Below are 23,341 nucleotides of genomic sequence, written 5' to 3'. Positions count from 1 at the left end.
AAACCATTTTTCTTGCGCTTTCCGGAACAAATGGAATGATTTTGCGCACTGTTCTAATAGTAAGGAATGCAGACCACCTTGGAGACTTGGGATTTAAAATTCAGCTTTTCATTGAATACAAGCATAAAATCCCACCTCAGATCTCGGTGGCCGTGTTTTGGGGTGCCCGTGACTTTGGGTGCCAGTGACTCCCAGGGAAGAGGCTGTCATCAGAGGGAGGGACGCTGGCAGGTGAGGGAGAGCCCTAGGGAAGAGGCTGGCATGAGAGGGAGGGGAGAAACGGGGGCTGGTAAGGGAGAGCCATAGGAAAGAGGCTGCCATCAGAGGGAGGGAGAGACACTGGCAGGTAAGGGAGAGCCCTAGGGCTGGCATGAAGGGTGGGGGGGTGGGGGTGGAGCGACGCTGGCTGGTAAGAGGGGACACTAGGGAAGAGGCGGCCATGAGAGAGGAGAGATGCAGTCTGGTGAGAGGGAGGGGAGAGACGCAGTTTGAGAAGAGATGTGCCCAGGACCAGAAGGAAAGAGGCTGCAGTGTTCAGAGAGGGGTTGGGGACGGAGGCACCTACTTTGGAACTACAGTTGATGACGTCGCACTGTGGGCGAGGAGGGGGGTAAGACCGCGTTTATAGCAGGTGTCCACCCCGCGCCATGGCCACATTTAATGTATTGTTAGGCGAGTGCCTACCCTGCGTTCTGCCTTCTGAAAATCACTGTTGCGGCCCGGAAGGCGAAACCAGGAAGTCAGGTATCCTTGCCCGTGACATAGGCGGGGCCCTGTGACGCAGCCCGAAGAGGCCGGTGTGGCTCGTTGATGCGGGGCTCCCATGAGGAAGGGAGAGCCCCGCCGTAGCGGTCGAGGTCCTGAGAAGTCCCGGGTCCCAGGAGGGGGCCGGGTGAAGTTGAGAGGCGGGGTCTGTTTCTGTAGGGCTCCCGTATACTGAGGGAGCCCCGGCAGGGCGTCGCATGGGAACCCCACGCAGGCCGCCGAGAAGAGAGGAAACTGAGTCTATGCACAGCTGCCCGGTGAGTGGGGCTGCATGCTGGCAGTAGCGAGTGCCTGTCCTGAGCGGTCCCGCCGTTGCGGGCCACTCCATCAGGGGCATATTTTATTTTAAGTGCCCTGCCACATCTTGGGCATTTTGGGTATTTCACGCCGTCAGGATGGAAGGGGGACAGGAGATGTGCGCATTGTGTGACTGTACGTGTGTGTTCATGCGCACGTTCACATTTCCAGTCTGCCCTGTGCGTGCCCATCTCCTGTCTTCCTTCGGAGGCAAGTCAGTGACAACAGATCTCGCTGGCGACAGCGCTTTCGCGCTGCGGTCGCCAGGCGAGACCTAAAAATAGTGCGCATACACAAAGGGAAATACACTCATGTTACAAAACACAATAGGCCGTGCTCCCTGGGAAGGAGCAAAACACGAGGAGGAGGGACATATAACAAAGCAAAACCACATGGAAGCAAGCTTTTCGAACAATGCGATCATTAACAAATTAAAAGCGATGGGGAGGATGTAAGCCCACAGAGTGAATACAGCATGTCTCTAAGAGACAGTGCATGTGCTGCATAGGCAATGCCTAAAAATAATCAGAAAGAAGAATAAAAGCACAGTCAAATGAAAGGGAATTTATCATAGGCAGGGGCAATTGAAGTAGACACATTATATATACACTGGAAACAACTGGGGCCTCAGGAGGGCAATGAACTCTGGCCCTCTTCACATCCATACACAGAAAGTAGGAACTTGTCCTATGCATCTTGCCAGTTCCAAGCTCACTAAGCCCAAATTGTATCCCCCACTACTGTTCAATTCTCAGCTACTCTGTAGGTAGGATTGGGGTATAAAATACAACCACACACAAACATACCGTCTGATGTCCAGAAAACTTGCACGACACATGGAAATTAATGAGATCTTCTCCAACGATGATATAGGAGACACCGTATCCATCATCAGCCACCTAGAAGAAAGTGGAAGGAGCAAAGTCAAGGACTCCTAGCCGCACTAATGAGATATGCAGAGAAATTTGAAATAACAGAAAACAGACTTAGAGCCCCAGGAAATAGATTGGCATTATGTACAGCTCTATGAGCCACAATTAACCATATTCAATACATTCTCCCCACCCAGCCCCCCAACCCAAAAAAAGAAGAAACTGGATTTTAATCACTCAGAAAATATAGGTTACTTTCTAGTTCAATTAAATAAAGTTTTACTGACCGGCCCGAAGCCTCCTCCACAGGAGATGTACTCTGGGTAATTCACCAAGTCAAATAGCTTTATCTGCTGAACAGGAGTCTGGCTTGTGGAGAGACGCCACGGTTCCGACAATACCTGTCGATAAAAAGGAATAGGAAAAGACTAATTATGAAAAAACATCCTTTGCATATGACCTCACACAACATGAAACAGGAAGTGTTAAGTAGTGGCTATGAATGATCATAGCAGTGTACAGTAAGTCACTGTAGAAAAGCCTGTTACTTTCACCCTAAACTCAGTGGTAGTTGGGAATTTTTAAAAGCTACTTAAAGCAGCACGTCAAAACGTTCCAATGTGCAAGGCTGTGCTATATAAAACATGAATATAAAGCAAATTAAGGAATATGTTGGCTCACTGCCAAGGTGCACAGATGGACAAAGTGTTTATATACTGTAAATGGAAAAGCATACATTTATAAACATTGGTTTATTTGCCTCTCAGCTGATTCTCAAAACATAATAAGAAGAGAACCAAGATTTCAAGTCATTATCTTCACGTCCCCATCACGGGATCCTCGTTAATATCTCTAAACAGTTAATTGAATGACAAGCTCACCTTCTAACCAATGGTGCAGAAAATCAGAAAAAAGAGAAGAGACAAGTGAAAAAGACAAGTTAATACATGCAACATGTTTCACAGAGAAGCAAGACCATAGTCCGTGTCTGTGAGTGACTGTCTAAACAGTAATCTCAGGCACTGCTGTTATATGGTGGTCAATCCATTTGGCAGATATGCAGATTTCAATAATGGAGACATTTTTAATTGAGCTGTAGAGTAAGATACTTAGCAACACAGAAAGAGTTTGTTAATCTTTCAACAATGAAATGGATGAAACGAACTCCCTAGCAAGGGGTCGTTTACAGATTAGTAAGCCTGCGCAATGACACAATAATTAAACACAAGCTTCTTTGATTTCCTAATTTCTTTGTTTTTTAAAGATAATATTGAATAACTCTTTCACATAATGGGTGGGAGCGATCTTCTCTACAGGAGAAGGTGGATTAAAATACAAACTTGCAAAAAAATGGTTTGGTGTACATGACAATCTAATATACACTTAGAAGAGCTAATAAGAACACAGAGCCTGAGACATGCTTCCACCATAAACTGAAGTAATGCCAACCCTATATATTGGCTCAAATTACTATCCTCATATCACAAAGTGCTACATTTAAACCACAAGGAGATTGGTGTAGACATTTTAATCCCTTCTAAATTTCCTTCATCAAAATGGTATGTTCTAGGATGACCCTTCACATCTAAGAAGCAATAGGAGAATCTCTTCAGGTACAAATGGCATTAGCTGAGGTATTCAAGAGCAATGTACTCTCGGTCAGTGATGCATAGTTGTAATCATGGACGATGATATCAGTTCTTTACAAGGGGCATGGTCTGCAATCTATCCTTGATAAACTAAGAAGGTCCTGAAATCACCAATAGTGTGACCATGACGGGGTCATAGGGAATATTTGTATTCTATGCTCTACGAGCATGAAATTGTTCGACAGAAGAGAGAAACAGGAAGCACACACAGAAAAATGCCTGACCAACTCTTTAAAGGCACATCCCTTTACAGCTAAGCTCAGATGCCTGATTAAAATATATATATTAAGCGAGTTCCTTCCCCATGGCCTCAACATTTCTTTGAGTAAGTTTGGACAAATAACTGCTTAGTGCATCAGTTTTTAACATCAGCCACACTAACAGGTGTACTGCTGCAACCTGCATGCCTAAGCCAGTATCACATTGTCTGAGCATTCCTCGAGAGTCCTGGATCTGGTTCTTCCCTGTTATTCAGGTAGTGCCTGGCAGCTTTGCTGTACATCTGCCTCAACACTGTTATTTAGAGAGGAAAACATCTGGCTTGCTTCAACACTAGAATATTGGCAGGCCCTTTTTGGATCAGGCATTCTGAATGGTGAAGAGGCCATGGGGAACGAGTGTGTGGTTTTTAACCATTCACTAAAGCATTGTTCATCACTAAGGCCCTCATTATGAACTGGATTTCAATTTACAGTGGTACTACTACAGATACTAGAGGCATGGGTCATACTTTAGCCAGATGTCACTGGGGGATCATAAGTTATCCCACTAAAGGTACTAATGGAATGGGAAATACTGTGCAAGTTGTTAGTTATTATTGGGCCGCTTCCTAAATGTTTTTACCGAATTAAAAATGTTATCACAAAACGTACAATTCCTTTCTTTGACCAAGAAAAGAAATCAGAGCAAACTTTCAGAAGGGGCACCCACTTTAGCATTTGTCTCTAGTAGCATTAGCTGCAACATTATAGAACTACTAAAGCAAATGCCAGTAACTTGATTTTTGGCACTACTAATCTTTGAGACTATCCTGCCCTCTATGCAGCCACATATTAAACATCTACAACAAGACAGCAGTTGTATTTCTTAAAAGCACTACATGCCACAAACAGATGCTTACAGTATAAAAATTTTCGTTCAAGGCATGAATGGTTGTAGATACACAGGCTGTGCATAGACTGTAAAGCTGTCCTCTCATAAGTGGTGGCTAGCCTTTATGAGTTGTAATAGACTGAGATAGTGTACAGAGTACAACCTGGCCTGGTAGCACATCCACACAATAGTGTTTTGTGAAAGTGTTTGGTGTAGACCTAGTAGCAGCTTTGGAGATGTCAGCTATGGGAATGTTTCCCAGGAAGGCTTTATAGAGTGGGGGTTTTGGAGGAATAGGAAAAGCCCACTTGGATTTTGCATAGTATGTTTGGATACACCCGACTATCCATCTAGCTATGCCGGATTAAAAGAGACTCTCCTTTATGGGGTTTGAAAAAGGCAACAAAGAGTTGTTGAGTTTTTTATGAAGGGTTTTGACCGGTCTACATCGTACATTAGGACACGCTTAACGGCTAAGGCATTGGGGGCCTGTTCTCCCACGGAGTCAGGTTGAGGAAAGAAAACTGGCAGTTCTATAGACTGATTAAAGTGGAATGAAGAGACCACCTGAGGAAGCAATTAGGGTTAGTGCAAAGGATAACCCTATCCCTGTATACCTGAAAGAAAACTTTCTCTAATCTTGAGACTTGGAGCACATTGACACGCCTGAGAGAGGTGATAGGAACAAGAAACTACACCTTTCAAGAGAGAAATTGAAACAGGCAGGAATGGAGGGGTTTGAATGGAAGACCCACAAGTCTTATGAGGACGATACGAAGACTCCACACAATTGGCGAGGGAGGGGCAGGTGGGATGTGTGATGAGGGTGTGACCCGTTGAGGACTGACCCTTTTGAAACCCCCCATAAAATAGTTAATAAAAGGAACCCTGAAGAGGGAAATTTGTTGCCTATTTTGGAGATAAGCAACTACAGCATGTAAGTGTAGCAAGTTTTGAAGGTGTTGAGGGGATGGAGGTCCAGGATAGGTCGGAAGGACCTATCCTTCTTGGGAATGAGGAAGTAGAGGGATTACAACCCTGCAGGTGTCGTGGCACAGCCTCCATAGCTCCTTTGAGAAGGAGTGCTTCGATTTATTCTCAAAGCAGGAATTGGGTGTTCTGGGGAGAGGGTATGCCTGTGAAATTATATGCTGGGAGGCCTGGGAATGAGTTCCAAAGATTAACCGTGTTAAATGATGTTTTATACCTACTGGTCTGAGGTGACATGTTGCCAGGTGGGGAAGAACCTTGGAATCGACCCAGACAGGTGTTGTGTGGTCAGGGGGGAAGTGGGGGCAAGCCACTGCTTGGCTGGGGCTGCTCCTTTCAGAGACCCACCTTTGCCTCTACACCTTGAGCTGTTGCCCCATTATGTCCCCTGTAAGCAGTCCCTTGTGGAGGGTTGCTGAACATGCTGATACTGGAAAGAAGTGGAGGCAGACTTGAGCCGCCACAGTAGGCTGACCTGAGTAAGGATCCACGAGGGTGGGCGTCTGGGGGTGCCCACCGTCTTCGCAGTCTTTGTCCGTTATTATATTTTCCAGCAACTACTCAAACTGGGACCCAAAGATGTGTGCCCCATCAAAGGGCAGTTTGAGGAGGTGCTGTTGGACGTCTGGCTTGAAGCCGGAACCGAGCGTGCCTGCATATGAGCACACTGGAACTGATGCCGCGAGTGGCGGCGTCAGCATCACAAGGGCACATCCGTTTGTGGTGTCTGAAATGAGCTTCCCTTCAGAGACTAGCTAATGCACTCTTGCGGTACTCCTCTGGGAGAAAGGGGAGGATCTCCTTCATCTCGACCGATGGGAGTTGACGATGCAACAGTGGCAGGCCGACTGCACAGTTACACACTTGCCAGGTGCGCCAAAACACTTATTTTTCTAGTCCAGCGGTGGCGCATCACCAGTATCCTCTGCTTTGGATCGTCTGCGAGCAGTATGCACCATCAAGAAGTCGGCAGGGAGTGGACTCTGGATGTAGAGTGAGTCAGAAGGAGTGGCTTTGTATTTCTGTCTAACCTACGGGTGACTACACAAGCTTTAACTGGATCCCTAAAGATGTCTGAGGCTAGTTTAAGAATGCCCTTCAGCATTGTGAGGAGAGTTTCTAGCATACTTGATGGCATCCCTAGGCAGGCAGCCAAACCAAGAAACTCATGGTAGAAGGTAGTGTCATTTGGTGGGGAGGGACAAGTGTGGTAGAGATCAAGGTCTGTGTTCCCTGGAAAGTCCGCATCATAAGAATTCTAAGGGTCATCCTGAGGGGAATGTCATATCGGTTCCTATGTGCTGTGATCCCGAAAGTCAGAGTGTTGTGACCCTAATGCTTTGTAAGGAAGGGTGTCAACAGGAAGATAAGGTGAGGAAGGTGAGCCAGAGGAAGGGAGGGGATAGATGACTGTGGGTCTGGAAGAGTGCTGGTAGTCTTGTTGCGCCACTTTCGCTGCTTTCCTCGAAATTGAGCTGCCCCTTCGATCACTGCTTAGAGGTTGCTGGTGGCTAGGCGATTATCTTGCCTGTGTGAGGATGGACAACAATGTGCTGCTGAGAGGCGTTGAGTTTGTCCTGAAGCTTCAGGATGACTGGCTCAACAGAGCTAATGGTCGACGTTCTTTCGGCACCAAAGGTTTTGGCATCAGCACCAACCTTGTCTTGGAGACTAAACACTTTGGATTTAAAGGGTGTTTCAGCGCTGAGGTGGAGGTGATTGGTGCGGAGTGCGTCAGCTTCAGAATGCAAATGCTACTTACCAGTATGCATCTGTTCTTGGCATGTAGGGCTGCTGACATTCATATCTGTGCATAGATCGCCGCCTAGTGTTGGGTCCGGATGATTGCACATTGTTGTCCTGGAAGGGTCTTCGAAGTATCACGAGATAGGTGGCTCCTCCCCTGGACTACATTGCGCATGGGCATCGCCTCCATCCCCAGATTGTTTTTTTCCGCCATTGGGTTCGGATGTGTTTCGGTTCCCTCTGTCGGAATCGATAGTTGTTTAACTTTCCTTACTTGAGACCAAAAGGTCTTTAGGACTCGCGTCGGTATTGTCTATCGTTCGGGTTGGTTTATTCCTCGGCTCCGAACACTTGCTGCCCTTCCGCGTGCTGTCGGCGCGGACGGGCCTACACGACGCTCCAGACTACTTCAACATGGAAAGAACTCCGTTTAAGAGGTGCCCAGTGTGTGCCTCAAAGTATTCACACCTCGACGTGCACCCAGTGTGCAACAGATGCTTGTCGCCGGACCACGACGAGGCCAGGTGTATGGCCTGTTCCAAGTTCCGGTCGAAGAAGACTCAAGCTACGTCGGGCCGCAAGACTGCAGGCCCAGTTATCGGCACCCCCACCGGCAAACATCTTTGAAGAAGATGTTGAAGACGACACCGTCCTTAATGTTTCGGACTCTAACCCGGCGTCGGAAGAAGAAGACTACGACGCGGGAGACGAAGAGTTGGAGGAAGTCGTCGAGGAGGTAGGGGACGACGACGGGGCCATTGCCACCGTAGAGGATAGCTCGGAAGAGGAGCATCCTCATACTGACTCCGGGGCCAAACCCCAGAATAAGGCCCAGGTCGAGGGATCGCCTTCGGGCCTTACCCAACACCTCAATACTCGTCCCACAGCCCCGCCTCCGGGCCCGGCCACGGACATTGGTGATGCGCCACTCCCGGTACAGAAACCGAAAGTGAAGCCATCGGGGTCCACGCCATCTGCATCGAAACCGAAAGTGCAAGTCGCACTGGTGGGATCGAAGGCTCCAGAGGCCTCGGCGCCGAAGAAATTCAAGATGGCCGCCGAGCTCAAGAGCCACGCCAAAATGGCCGATCCAAAACCCCCCGGGTCGAAGTCGAAGGCGAAAACGCCCGACGCGGCTGCGTCGGCGCCGAAGCTGGTCGACGCTCTGAAGAGCCGCTCGCTTAGGAGATTGGAAGTCCGTTCTGTTTGCTGCCTGCCTGGAGCCCCGTTGGGCATTGGAAGCTGCTTGGGGGAGACTTGCTGCTGCAGGAGGACGGGACTGCGAGGCCCACCAGGCTGTGCGTGACCCATCGAGCACACCTGCCGCCTCTTCCCGTGACTCCGCCCCCTCTTTCCATAGCCCGTATAAGACCAGGAGTAACCACGCGTTAGCGGGACGCGTGTGTGGGACATATCCCGGGACAAAGCCCGGACTAAGGGCGGACCCTCTGAGACCCTCCGAGAACCACTGAGACCGGACTGGACATTAATCCCTGGTATTTATAATTGAGATTATTTGTTACTAAACCTTTGTTCTTTTGCGCCCTTGAAAAACCATTGTTGTGGTTTTATACATTTATTTACCATGTCTGATAAACAGGGAGCATTGCTAAATAAAACCCTTGATGATTATTTCACCAAAGCTTCTCCAGACATTCCACTGGAAAGTGTTTTGGCAGAGCGTCGTGCTGATCGCCGCCGCTCTGTGGAAAGTTTAAAAAAATCGGCGCTTGTCGCCATTATCCTTACCTCCCGTGAACATTGGTGTAAATTCACAGCTAGCTGATGTCATCGTCCACACATCTGATAGCCAACCTGTGGAACTAGCTGTTACCACACCCTGTATAACCAACTCTCCTCAACTGGATACGATTGGTCCTGATGTTATTACACAAACAAGCACCCCCAATGTTTTAAAACCTCCCACTCTTATACCATCAAAAATAGTGCGCAGTAGAGTAAAGAAACCTATGCTAGCCCCAAGGGTACATGGGCCACCTCCATGTAAAAAAAGGCGAAAAGGGGGGGTTCCATCACAAACAAAATTAAGTCATTCAGACTTTGGAAAAAAGGCGAAGACTCCTGTAGCTAGCACTGACATTATTTCAGTTGCTACCGAAGGGCCTATCACCATTGCATCCCCGCCACCCCCTGTTATGCCCATAGACATGGAGGATATTATGGAAGTTTCTGTGCTGTCTAAAGCGCCCCTCATAGTTCGCGATTCTGCAACTTTAGATTCCATAGAAAGCTTAATTAACACCTACTCTGCATCGATCTTGGAGAGGCTGATTGAAGTAGAATTAAGACTGAGCTCACTTGAGCGTGTACTAGGAAATAAGGGCGAAGTGAACCCAAAAACATTGAATTTAGTAACGCACAAAACATCTAGCGTGACTAAGCCTAGCCCAGCCGCTCCAGCCCCACCAGTTAATTCTACTTCATAGGTGAATCCTTCTACCTCGGTGCCTAAAGGGAACACTATAACAACTGTTCAACCAATTCCACCCCCAAAAAATCTACAGAACAAAACGGCCTCTACGCCAGTTACTGATATAACTAAACCATCCAATGATATAGTCAACATTCCAAATGAAAGCCAAACGACGGAGGCGAGGGGACAAAAGCCAAGATGGGGAAGGCCCAAACCGGTCCCAAACCCAGAATTACCACCAGGAGGCAGTGCCCTTTGTGGTAGTCCTAACAGGGGTCCCGGTGCTACAAACTAACAAGAGGGAGGGTTTTGGACAATTAAAAAATAAGATCATGCATTGGCTAAGTCTATACAGGCCAATAGCACCCCATATAAATGGTGAAATTGTCCATGTCCGACGCCTCCACTGGTTGGGAAGTAGACCAAACAATATTGAGGGCGATGTGGTGGTTGTAAACTTTAGGGATCCCAATGCAGTCCAATTTGTATTAAATTGGCCCCCGGGCATTACAAGTAACTGCATAATACCCAGACCGTTGACATATTTTTATCCTAGGTCTGTGGTTTTTCCCTCTCAGCAACAACCAGCCTCTCATATAACATCTCAAATTATACCCTGTTCCTATCCACCAGTTATGCAGAGGGCTGGTAATACACATCAAATGATGCAACCACTTATTAGACCTAATCCTATGGAGCCCTTTTACCCCCTAAACCCCGTACCTGCACCTGATGTTTTTGGTTGGAACTGTGTCCCATATAGGCAAACCAAACCAAACCTAATAACAGAAGAATGGACCACCTAAAGCCCTTCACTCCTTTAGAAACTATTAACAGATTTGACATTTTCAGCGGTCTAGACGACTGTGACTGATGCCAAAAGAGAAAGGGGCTTGATGGAAATGAGTTGGAGAATGGCAATTTGTTGGGGAAGGGGGGAGTAGGAAGTGAACTTTGTTTACAAATAGCTGGTGTTAATATTAATGACACCAAAATTTTGGGGAATGTAAACTTATTGCCTGTGTTGGTACCAATAACTGGGGATAACCCAATACCAAGGGAAAGTGTTGTACTCCAAAACGATTTGATGTCTTTAGAATCTGATGCAACTAGCCCAGAATGCCATATCATAGTGCCTGGGGAGGTGGGAAATGTACTAATGCAAAAAACTTTGGAAGCACGTCAGCCCATAAAACTGGTTTCCTGGAACATAGCAGGGGTATCAAAAAACCTTAGGGACCCGGAATGGGCAAGTTTCATTGACACCTTTGATTTTTGTATGTTGCAAGAGACCTGGTCAGTTGAAATTATACATAGGCTAGGATACAAATCTTATGGCACTAGTGCGATTCCCTCTAGGAGTGGAAGACCCTCGGGAGGGTTGTTGATCTGGGTAAAAGTTAACCTAAAAGTGAACATAGAAGTGATGGACACCAACTCCCCTGATATACTGATTTTGAAAATCACTGTCTGTAAAGGGAAAAAACTTTATCTAGTGAATGTTTACAACAGACCAACACCCATCACAAGAGAATCTCCTTTATTAAACCATCTACATCTACTGTTGGGTAACCTGGATACTAGAGAGAATTATGTCATCATGGCAGGTGATTTTAATTGCAATTTTGAGCCCATTGTGGGGTTTAGTGACATCTTCTTAGAAGAAGATGAGGCAAATGGGATACCTGTTTTAGATAACATCAAACCAGTTAAATGTTCGCCCCTGGCCCTCCAAATGACGAAACTATGTGCAGAATACTGCACTAGAGCGTGCAATGGACGGCTACCATCAGATATTGTGAAGAAACCTACCTTTTACAGAGGGAGCTACAAAAGCAATATAGATTTTATTATTGCCTCAGTGTCATCATGGGAATTCCTCCTTGACATGGAGGTAATAGAAAGATTAGAAAGTGATCATTTTCACCTAGTCCTTCAGATTGAGGAATCCCTATTTGGAGACACAGTTTCCTTTTTGACTGGAGAAGCAACCAACGGTGACCAAAATGAGATCCACATTAGTAACAACAGACGTTCTCTCAAATGGCCACTAATACTGGGCAGCGGTGAAATTATAGCAGAAATTTATAAGCTCTTTGTTAGCATCTTTGGAGCATATCCAAATGACACCCCAAAGGAGGGGAATGACAATCATTTTATGAAACTACATCAAAAAATTTTTGATGCTCTAAAGCTCTTAGTCACCAGGATGCCGAAGAAAGGGCAGCAGAAGACACATAACTTGCCCCATAGCAAATCCTGGTACAATAAGGACTGCAGGGAGTCCAAGAGGGCACTTTTAACTGCGATTAAGTCAAAGGCACAACCGGACATTATGTCAGCCAGGAACAATTATAAATTGGTCCAAAAGGCATGTAAAATGGCATGGGAGGAAGCAAAATGGGCAGATTTGCTGCACGCAGCAAAAACACGAGATAACATAGCCTTCTGGAGGTTGATAGCGAATGGGAATCACCAAGGCAGAGTGGTCAAGGACGTCTATTTAGACGAACAGACCTGGGTAAACCATTTTTCTAACCTATATAAGGAATACGAGGAACCCATTACAGATAGGACTCCAAGCTATGCCATTCCGAGGGATACCTTGGATTTTACTCTAGGAGAGACAGAATTGGCAATAACCCAGATCAAGTCTGGTAAAGCCCCTGGGCTAGACAAGATTCCGGGAGACTTGTACAAACACGAATTAAAAATATGGGCTCCCTACATCAACCATCTGTGTAACGAGTTATCCCGGAATCTAGACTTCCCAGAGAGCTGGAAGGGGGCTAAAATTGTTTTAATTTATAAGAAAGGTGACAGGATGGACCCCTCAAATTATCGTCCAATAAGCCTAATGGATATATTACAAAAAATCTACACAAGACATATCCTATTTCGTGTTAATGATTGGCTGGATGAAAAGGCAATTTTGTCTAGATACCAGGCGGGATTTAGACCCAAGGTTAGTACAATTGATCAAATCTTCCGCTTTTGTTGCCTCTATTGGAAATACATCAAGATTAAAAAGGGCCAACTACATGTCGCGTTCGTCGACTTAAGGGCGGCGTTCGATTTAGTCCCACGTAATCTATTGTGGGAAACATTGAGTTTAGCAGGGATGCCAACCACCCTGATAACGCAAATAAAAGAGCTCCATAGAGGTAATTTTGCGAGAGTACGATGGGGCCCAAAAGGTGAACTAACCCCCAAAATCCCCATCGAACGTGGTGTGCGCCAGGGGTGTGTACTGGCCCCCACACTGTTTTCGCTATTCGTGAATGACATTCCTGTATACTTGGAGGGATGCAAAAATGACTCTCCCAAGTTGAATGGCGAAAAAGTTACTTCCCTATTGTTCGCGGACGATACCATTTTGATCTCCCAGACAAAAAAAGGTCTCCAAGCTCTCTTAAATTCTTTCAACGATTATTGCAACAAGAAAGGATTGGAGATAAATGGGAAAAAGACAAAGTGTATGGTCCTAAATCCAACTAAAATTGACAAGGGTTGTTTAACTTTAAATGGATCAAAACTGGAATCAGTCCCGTATTTTGGATATTTGGGGGTAACATTGGACTCCAATTTTACATGGAAAGCCAAGTTGGAAAAATGTAAGATGATGTTTAGCCAGAACACAAAACCCATTCTTAGAGAGCAAGGCCAAAGTACCAGCAAGGCCGTGTCTCCTGCAGTTGAACTTTTTAAATTTAAGGTTCAACCTGCAGTGCTATACGGTTCAGAAATCTGGGACCCAGGGTCCAAAGATACTTTCAGGGTCTTGGACAATAACTTCTTGAGAAGCTTGGTCAGAGTCCCTAGAAGTACTCCTCTGGTCCCACTTCAGCTTGATTTAATTTTCGTAGAACGGACCATCATATTATTCTACGTCCTTTATTGTTATGGATCAGGCTGTGGCGTGTACCCGAGCTGCAAGTATATAGAGATGGGCTCATAGAAATCATGGAGCTTGATAGCTTCAAGGTGATATCCTGGTTTAAACATGTTAAATTCTGGTTTACCTTACTAGGCCTGACGCATTACTGGGAACATCCAGATCTACTTCCACCTCACTCAAAAACTATGGTAAAAAAATGCTTTTGGTCGTACATTACGAATATGACCAAAAACGCTCCATCTAGCGGGTCACTTGTAACAAGGTTCCTTACCTTTAAAGATGATCCATTCTTCGAGAACTTTTTGGATGAAATAGAACCGCCTTTAGCTAAGACCCTATTTCTGAAATTCAGATATGGCAATCTCCAAATCGGCTCAACACTAGCTCGTTGGTCTGGTGGTGTAAACCCGGCAAACCATGTAGAAGATGAATTATGTACCATGTGTGGATGTAATCAAAAAGAAAATGAGTTACATATCCTCTTCTTCTGCCCAGCATATGCTCAGGCTAGAAGAAGATGGATTAAACCAATATGTTTAACATTAGGTGTAAGATCATGTTCCCAGGCTTTAAGGATTCTTTTGTCCAACACTAGCCAACCAATTGTATTTAGTGTTAGCAGATTCTTGCATAGTATTTTTTTCCAAAGAAGAAAATTGGTCTATAAATTGTAAAAAGTTGATATGCCAAAATTGCCGCTTATTAACAACAGAGGGATAATTGATGAAATTTTATTCCTGTCGCCCATAACTGTCTCTACCAAGATCAATAGTTATTATGAATGTTTCAAACTTCTTGACTTTTATTTTTAGAATCGACATGAAAATCGAATGAATTTATATAGCATGTTGTGCATTTTAAAAGAAATGTTTTACTGTATCTATGTAATTGTTCTTTTATGGTATTCATGCCGAAATAAAGATTGAAATGAAATGAAATGATTGCACATTGTTGTCCTGGAAGAGTCTTCGAAGTATCACGAGATAGGTGGCTCCTCCCCTGGACTACAGTGCGCATGGGCATCGCCTCCATCCCCAGATTGTTTTTAGCCATTGTGGCCGAGATGGAATGAACTATGTGAGTGATGACCATGCTATGAGCATATACATGAATACTGCAGCTGCTACAGGCGCCGGGGAGGAGGGCGGGCGATATGAATGTCAGCAGCCCTACATGCCGAGAAAAGATGCATACTGGTAAGTAGCATTTGCAGTTCGAGGCATGTGGGCTGCTGAATTCATATCTGTGCATAGAATACATAGCAGTCCCTCCATTAGCGTCGGCCGCCCGTGCCAGCTGCAGCAGTTTGGAAAAGTGTCTTGAGAAAAGCCTGCCCTACAGCTGCCTGCTGTTTAGAGTGCACGTCTACACAGTAATGTTTAGTAAATGTATGTGTGGTAGACCATGTGGCTGCTCTACATATGTCCTCTAAGGGAATGTTTCCAAGGAAGGCCATAGAGGCCCCCAACTTCTGGTGGAGTGGGCTCTCGGTGGAATTGTAAGAGTGCGTTTAGCCTTTGCGTAACAGATCTGAATACATTTCACGATCCACCTAGCAATACCAGCCTTGGAAATAGCGTTACCCTTGTGGTGTGATGCAAAGGCAACGAAAAGCTGCTTAGTCTTTCTAAAATCCTTGGTCCTGTCAATGTAATACATTAGGGCACTTTTAACGTCAAGGGTGTGGAGCATCCGCTCCGCCAGAGACTCAGGATTTTGAAAAAACACTGGCAACTCGATTGTTTGGGTCATGTGGAATTGAGACACAACCTTGGGTAGAAATTTAGGGTTAGTGCGAAGCACCACCCTGTTAGCATGGACTTGGAAAAAAGGCTCTTGGATGGTGAGGGCCTGCAACTCGCTAACCCTCCGTAGCGATGTAATTGCTACTAAGAAAGCCACTTTCCAAGTCAGGAACTGAAGCTCGCAAGAGCGTAGTGGCTCAAAAGGAGGACCCATCAGCCTTGTAAGAACCACATTGAGGTTCCATTCTGGAGCTGGTGGTGTCCGTGGTGGAAAGACCCTTTTGAGTCCTTCCAGAAATGCTTTGATAGCAGGTACTTTGAAAAGTGAAAGGTGTTGCCTATTCTGGAGGTATGCGGCCATCGCAGACAGGTGAATGCGGATGGAAGTATACGCCAAATTGCATTGGTACAGATGGAAAAGGTAACAAATAATGTTCTGAATGGAAGCATCCAACGGGTTAATGTCGTGGTTTGCACAATAAATGACAAACCGCTTCCATTTAGACGCATAACATGCTCTAGTAGTGGGCTTTCTTGCCTCCCGAATGATGTCCATGCAATCCGGGGGAAGATTGAGGTAGCCAAACTCTAGGACTTCAGGAGCCAGATCGCCAGGTTGAGCTGTTGCGGATCTGGGTGCTGAATGTCGCCATGGCTCTGCGTCAGAAGGCTGGGTGTGAGATGAAGCCTTTGATGCGGTACCACAGAAAGTTCCAGAAACGTGGTGTACCATGGTTGGCGAGCCCACGTTGGAGCAACCAGGATGAGAGTCATCGAGTGCTGCCTGAGCTTGCGCGCCACCAGCGGTATCAGAGGTGCTGGGGGAAAAGCGTACGCAAATCTGCCTGACCAGTTCATCCATATCGCATTGCCCTGCGATTGCGGGTGTGGGAACCTGGCGGCGAAGCTTTGGCATTTTGAGTTCTCCCTTGTGGCGAACAGGTCTATCTCTGGATGACCCCACCTTTGGAAGTACGGTAGGAGTACTGATGGATGTATCTCCCACTCGTGCATTTGGTGGCTGTGCCTGCTGAGCAGGTCCGCCATCTGATTGTCTTTGCCTGGGAGATGTTCTGCCATTAGGAAAATGTTCCTCTGAATGGCCCACTTCCAAATGCTCTGAGCCAGATGAGACAGCTGCGGAGAGTGTGTGCCCCCCTGTTTCTGAATGTAGTACATAGCCGTCATGTTGTCTGTCCGGATCAACACGACCTTGTTGCACAGATGCACTTTGAATGCCTTTAAGGCTATGAAGATTGCCATCAGTTCCAATACATTGATGTGCATCTTCCTTTGCTGTAGTGTCCATAGTCCCTGCACTGTGTAGTGGAGCACATGCGCTCCCCATCCCTGGAGAGAAGCGTCCGTCGTCAGGATAATCTGTGGCACAGGCTCTTGGAACGGTCGGCCCTTGCAAAGGTTTTGTGGATTCCACCAATGCAGAGAGTTGTACGCCCGACCGCTCACCAACACTAGGTCTGTTAGTTGCCCGTGAGCCTGAGTCCACTGACTTGCCAGGCACTCCTGAAGCGGACGCATATGTAACCTCGCGTGCGGGACAATGGAGATGCAGGAGGACATCATGCCTATCAACTGCATGAACACTTTCGCTGGAAGCGAGTGCTGAGGTCTGAATCTCTGGATCAGCGTCTGGATACTGGCGACTCTCACTGAATTTGGCTGCGCAGTGGCCGCCAGAGTGTTTATTGTCGCGCCCAAATACTGCCGTATGTGGGCGGGCTGGAGATGGGATTTTGGGTAATTCAGTGAGAATCCCAGATCGTGTAGGAGATGAATGGTGCGGGACACGTGGTTGGCGCACTGTTGTTCCGACTTCGCCTGAATGAGCCAGTCGTCCAGATAGGGATAGACGTGGATGTTTTGACGTCTTAGATGCGCCGCCACGGTCGCCAGGCACTTTGTAAAGACCCTGGGCGCTGTGGTGACCCCAAAAGGCAGAACCCTGAACTGGTAGTGCTGGTCTTGAATGGTGAACCTTAGGTACTTCCTGTGTGAAGGATGCAGGGGAATGTGAAAGTATGCATCCTTGAGATCCAGAGTAGCTAGGAAGTCCCCTTGCCGAAGCAGCGGGAGTACCTGCTGCAACGTGAGCATATGGAAATGTTCTGACAGAATGTACCAGTTGAGGGGCCTGAGGTCCAGGATGGGCCTGAGGGATCCGTCCTTTTTGGGGATTAGAAAGGACAGAGAGTAAACCCCTGTTCCCCTCTCTTGCAGTGGAACTAGCTCTATTGCCCCTTTTTGCAGCATGACTTGGACTTCCTGCTGCAACAAGTGCAAGTGCTCGCCTGACATAGGACGGTGTCTTGGAGGTATGTTTGGTGGAGTGGAAGTGAGTTCCAGACAATAACCGTATTGGATAGGAGATTTGACCCACCTGTCCGTGGTGATGGATTTCCACGCGGGCAAGAACTGCTGGAGTCTTCCCCCGACTGGTGTTGTGTGGTCGGGGGGCAGTGACAAGGCGTCACTGTTTGTTGGCGGTGGAGGACCTGGAGCTGTTATTTCCACGTCCTCTGCCTTTGACGTTGTTGCCCCGGTAACCACCTCTACCCTTGTTGGTGTATGAGGATTGGGTGTTGCTCTTATAGTATTGTGTGGATTGTGACGCTTGACCCCTTGAGGTGCCTCTGTTATTGGAGCGGCGAAAGGAACCACCCCGAAACTGCTGAGACTGTAAGGCACCCATAGATTTAGCAGTGCCAGTGTCTTTTTTCATTTTTTCAAGGGTTGCATCCACTTCTGGCCCAAACAGGTGGTCTGGATTAACTGTTTGGTTTAAGATGGTAGTCTGAATGTCTGGTTTAAAACCTGATATTCTAAGCCATGCATGCCTACACAGTAGCACGCTAGTATTTATAGCCCTGGAGGCGGTATCAGCCACGTCCAGTGCGCACTTAATTGAAGCGTTGGTGATAAGCTTCCCCTCCTGAATCAACATTTCAGCTCCCTCCTTGTACTGATCAGGTAAGTGCTGTAGAAGGGTTTCTAGGGTGTCATAGTGCGCCCTATCGTAGCGTGCGAGTAGTGCCTGCGTGTTTGAAATGCGCCACATATTACCTGCCTGCGCAACAATACGTTTCCCTGAAGCTTCAAAGACCGTAGATTATTTGTCTGGGGGAGGAGCATCACCCGTTGTCTGTGAGTTTGCCCGCTTACGTGCGTTGGAGACAACCAAAGAGTCCAGTGGCAACTGTCCCTTGATGTACGTTGGATCAGTGGGCGCTGCCTTGTATTTTTTGTCAATACGAGGATTAATGACTCTTGCCCGGGTGGGCTCCCTGAAAACCTCAGGCGCATGCTTTAGCACTCCTTTGAGCATTGGCAATGTCTTGACAGTCTTTTCAGCTACTGAGAAAGTGTCAAAAAGAAAATTGACATCCACTGGGTCCGCATGGAGGTCGACATCATGGTTGGCCGCAGCTCTCTCAATGAGAGCGTTGAAGGCTGCGGAGTCCTCTGTTGGGGAAGTTTTCGCAGCAAAAAGCTGCGGCTCGTGTCCTGACTGAGGGTCCTCAGGGTCGCCTCCAGCAGACCATGGCTCATTGACATCCTCTGGATCCGAGTACGCTGGATAATTGTACTCCTCCTCCTCGTCCCCGTCACCCTCCCCAGCGTTAGAGTGAGTGGGTGAGAGCTCCAGACCTTGTGGAGATGCAGGCTCCATAATGGCAGATGCACCCGCAGAGTCCAACTTCTTTTTAAGAGGAATATGGAAATGCTCCAACACAGGCTCCGGGGTGATCTTCCTTTTAAGGAGAGAGAGCTTGCCTGTGTTGGCATCGATGACAACCTCTCAACGCTCCTCGTCCGCTAGTGGCTGGAGCCGTGGCTTCGGCACTACCAGGGATGCTTTCGGCGTAGACACCAGCTTCAAGGGCACCCCGGCCCCATGTTTCGGAGCGAAAGCCTTCGGCGCCGTCTTCGGCGGCAGCGTGAAGTGAATTGGCGTTTGCGCCTTCGCCGGTTTCTGTGGAGGCTTCGGCGTCACATCCTTCGGCTCGAGAGCCACTGCCTCCTTCCGAATACGCTGAAGGGACTCCGTGACCTTCTTGGTAAACGAGGGGGAGGGCTGGACCGGCTCGAGCGAGTCCTCTGAGTCCGGATTCGGGTCGGCGACCGAAGGTGCAGTCTTCGGAGCCGATACAGCACCTCCCTTTGCTTTGTCGACCGGGATCGGTGCAGCCAGAGACTTGGGGTCGTCTTGACGCTTCTTCAAGGCTTTTTTAGGGTCATCAACCTTCTTGGCGTCGATGCGGCTCTTCAGAGCGTCGACCAGCTTCGGCGCCGACGCAGCCGCGTTGGGCGTTTTCGCCTTCGACTTCGACCCGGGGTTTTTTGGATCGGCCATTTTGGCGTGGCTCTTGAGCTCGGCGGCCATCTTGAATTTCTTCGGCGCCGAGGCCTCTGGAGCCTTCGATCCCACCAGTGCGACTTGCACTTTCGGTTTCGATACAGATGGCGTGGACCCCGATGGCTTCACTTTCGGTTTCTGTACCGGGAGTGGCGCATCACCAATGTCCGTGGCCGGGCCCGGAGGCGGGGCTGTGGGACGAGTATTGAGGTCTTGGGTAAGGCCCGAAGGCGATCCCTCGACCTGGGCCTTATTCTGGGGTTTGGCCCCGGAGTCAGTATGAGGATGCTCCTCTTCCGAGCTATCCTCTACGGTGGCAATGGCCCCGTCGTCGTCCCCTACCTCCTCGACGACTTCCTCGAACTCTTCGTCTCCCGCGTCGTAGTCTTCTTCATCCGACGCCGGGTTAGAGTCCGAAACATTAAGGACGGTGTCGTCTTCAACATCTGCTTCAAAGATGTTTGCCGGTGGGGGTGCCGATAACTGGGCCTGCAGTCTTGCGGCCCGACGTAGCTTGAGAGTCTTCTTCGACCGGAACTTGGAACAGGCCATACACCTGGCCTCGTCGTGGTCCGGCAACAAGCATCTGTTGCACACTGGGTGCACGTCGAGGTGTGAATACTTTGAGGCACACACTGGGCACCTCTTAAACGGAGTTCTTTCCATGTTGAAGTAGTCTGGAAGTAGTCTGGAGCGTCGTGTAGGCCCGTCCGCGCCGACAGCACGCGGAAGGGCAGCAAGTGTTCGGAGCCGAGGAATAAACCGACCCGAACGATAGACAATACCGACGCGAGTCCTAAAGACCATTTGGTCTCAAGTAAGGAAAGTTAAACAACTATCGATTCCGACAGAGGGAACCGAAACACATCCGAACCCAATGGCGGAAAAAAACAATCTGGGGATGGAGGCGATGCCCATGCGCACTGTAGTCCAGGGGAGGAGCCACCTATCTCGTGATACTTCGAAGACTCTTCCAGGACAACAATGTGCAATCATCCGGACCCAACACTAGGCGGCGATCTATGCACAGATATGAATTCAGCAGCCCACATGCCTCGAACTGTTCTTTGCCAGCAAGCCGTGGCTGGGTGTGGTGTCCCAAGAAGATGTTCAATGCCGCTATAGCAAATAATAATGATGGAAGGAAGAGGAACCGAAAAGAACAGAAAAGAACACCGCAATGACATTGATACAGGCCTCTGTAACACATTTGAACCTGGCAGGAGAAAGAACACATTCTATGGGGCTGATGGCCATGCGAATTCCCAACAAGAGGTGTAGTCACACTACAATTGAGAAGAATTCCTCCGAGAAAAATAACTTGGACACATTCAGGCCCAACACTAGATGGCAGGAGTATGCACAGTATGTGTATCTACAGCCCCACATGCCGCAAACACTTTTTTTTACCGCCCCCATGCAACCTTTCTTTTCCATTTGTGGAAACCCAAACACTTGCAATTTAGCTGGCCTGCGTAACATTCTCTCATGTCTCAATTTTGTCACACTATTGCATAGAGTGCTGGATGCATTCTGACTGAAAGCAACAATTTCCTGTCCCTTAGTTTCCAATTGTTTTATCTGCTCCTAAGCTCTGGTGCCAGCCAAGTGGAGCTCTACACTTTCTGCCACACAGCGAGCGAATTGGTGAGTGCAGAAGAAAGGATCAGCGAGAGAGGCAGACAGTAGAATAAAAAGCAACGGGTGAAAGAGGAGGATACCTGAATGGGAGGGGAGATGCGTGCAGGCTGCAGCAGCCTGCAGATGTCCCGTCAGAGGGGGAGAGAGAGGCGGAGGGGTGAATGGCTAGGGAAACGGAGAAATAAGTTGGTGCCAGGAGGAGGGAGTGATTTGGGATGACGAAGAGGTTGTGAGAGAGAGAGGGGGACCAGGAGGTGGGTGCGCGAGTGCTTGATAGAGCAGTCTTCACTTTTCAAGCACTGCGCTTGTGGTATGCTGCTGCTCGATCCCGCAAGGTGGATGCCGCCACAAGGACGAGTGCAGTGCTTGAAAAGTGAAAACGGATGGCTAAAGGCCCCCCTGGAGTAGTGCATACGTGCTGCCTAGGCGAGACCTAAAAAAGGGTCTGTTTTCACTGTATAAATGTGGTGTGCCCACATTGCGTTTTGGGACATTTCCTGTCCTGGGCACCAGGTCTACCAACACAAGTGAGGTACCATTTTTATCTGGAAACTTAGGGGAACACAGAATTGTAGAGCAACTGTTATTACCTATTGACCCCCTATGCACTTCAGCCTTCCAAATGTACGACAATGTGGAAAAAAGAAGTCACTTTGAAAAATGTCCTATAGTTCACATGCTAGTATGGGTATCCACAATTTCAGAGATGTGCAAATAGCTACTGCTTCTTAACTCTATATTTTGTTCCCATTTCGGAAATACATAGGTGTACCGGATAACTATTTTTCACTCTTTATATTTTACCAAATTAATTGATATATACCCGGTATACAATGAAAAACCATTGCAAGATGCAGCTCAGTCATTGGCTCTGGGTTGCTAGAGTTCTTGGTGAACCTAAAAGTCCTATATATACTCACAACCAGAAGGGTCCAGCGGATGTAATGGTATATTGCTTTAAAAAATCTGTCATACTTAGAAGTTACAGGTGAAAACGGTGGTACAAATGTTTGTTTTTTTCGACTCATTTTCAATTTTTCATATAGTCAACTGTTAGTTTCTATAAATAAAACCTTGAAGGATCTACACAAAAGGCCCTTGCTGAATTCCGAATTTTGTCTACTTTTCAGAAATGTTTAGCTTTCCCGCATCCATTATTGCTTGAATACTCATTTCTACCACTAACTGGAAGGAGGTCGAAAGCATAAAAAGTAGCAAAAATAGGCTATGACCTGGCACCTTGGCGTGAGTCTCCCTTCTAATTTTATTGCTGATGAGCCTCAGATGTTTTTGCTGGTGTTCGCTGCTCAGGGCACTGCGCCACGGCCAATCCGTGCCGCAGTGCAAGTGCTCCCAATGTAAAAGGTATATGTGATTGATTTCCATGATTGGCTCATTGGATTTACTGTCAGTCCCCAGTAAAGTGCACCAGGAGTGCCAGGTCTTGTAAATGCCAATACTGCTAGTGGGCCTGCAGCGCTGGTTTCACCACCCACAGAAGCAGCCTTTTAAAATGTGTCTAGGATCTGCCATTGCAGACCCTGTGTGCAGTCTGGTACTGTCATGCTGGCTGGGCAAGTGCACCCACTTGCCAGCCTCAAAACCTTCCCTTTGCTTCATATTAGTCACCCCTATGGTAGGCCATAGGGCAGGTAAGTGTAAGGTAGGACAAGCCCTGATGTGTGTGGCATGTCCTAATAGTGAATTACAGCCAATTTCGTTTTTCACTATTGTAAGGCTACCTGTTCTCTTAGGCCAAGATGGGCTGCTGGAATTGTTACACCCTATAATCCCAGCAGGCTCAGGGAACATGGTAGAAAGTCAGGTTTAGTATGCC

The 23,341-nt window shown here is 47.6% G+C and overlaps 1 protein-coding gene across 2 annotated transcripts in view; it reads right to left on the bottom strand.

Annotated features, from left to right (window-relative positions):
- Positions 1–23,341, bottom strand: part of LOC147701481 (carnitine O-palmitoyltransferase 1, liver isoform-like) — a 459,588-nt gene that overhangs the window by 64,798 nt on the left and 371,449 nt on the right. For both annotated transcript variants that reach the window (XM_086930153.1, XM_086930154.1), the window contains exons 14-15: positions 2,222–2,335; positions 1,869–1,961 (exon numbers count right to left, since the gene is read on the bottom strand). In XM_086930153.1, the coding sequence (XP_086786279.1) occupies positions 1,869–1,961; positions 2,222–2,335 (207 nt within the window). The remainder of the gene's footprint in view (positions 1–1,868; positions 1,962–2,221; positions 2,336–23,341) is intronic.

This window comes from Lissotriton vulgaris, chromosome 7 (genome assembly GCF_964263255.1).
Source record: "Lissotriton vulgaris chromosome 7, aLisVul1.2, whole genome shotgun sequence".
In the NCBI taxonomy this organism is placed as follows: Eukaryota; Metazoa; Chordata; class Amphibia; order Caudata; family Salamandridae; genus Lissotriton; species Lissotriton vulgaris.
This window is presented reverse-complemented; position numbering and strand designations above follow the sequence as displayed.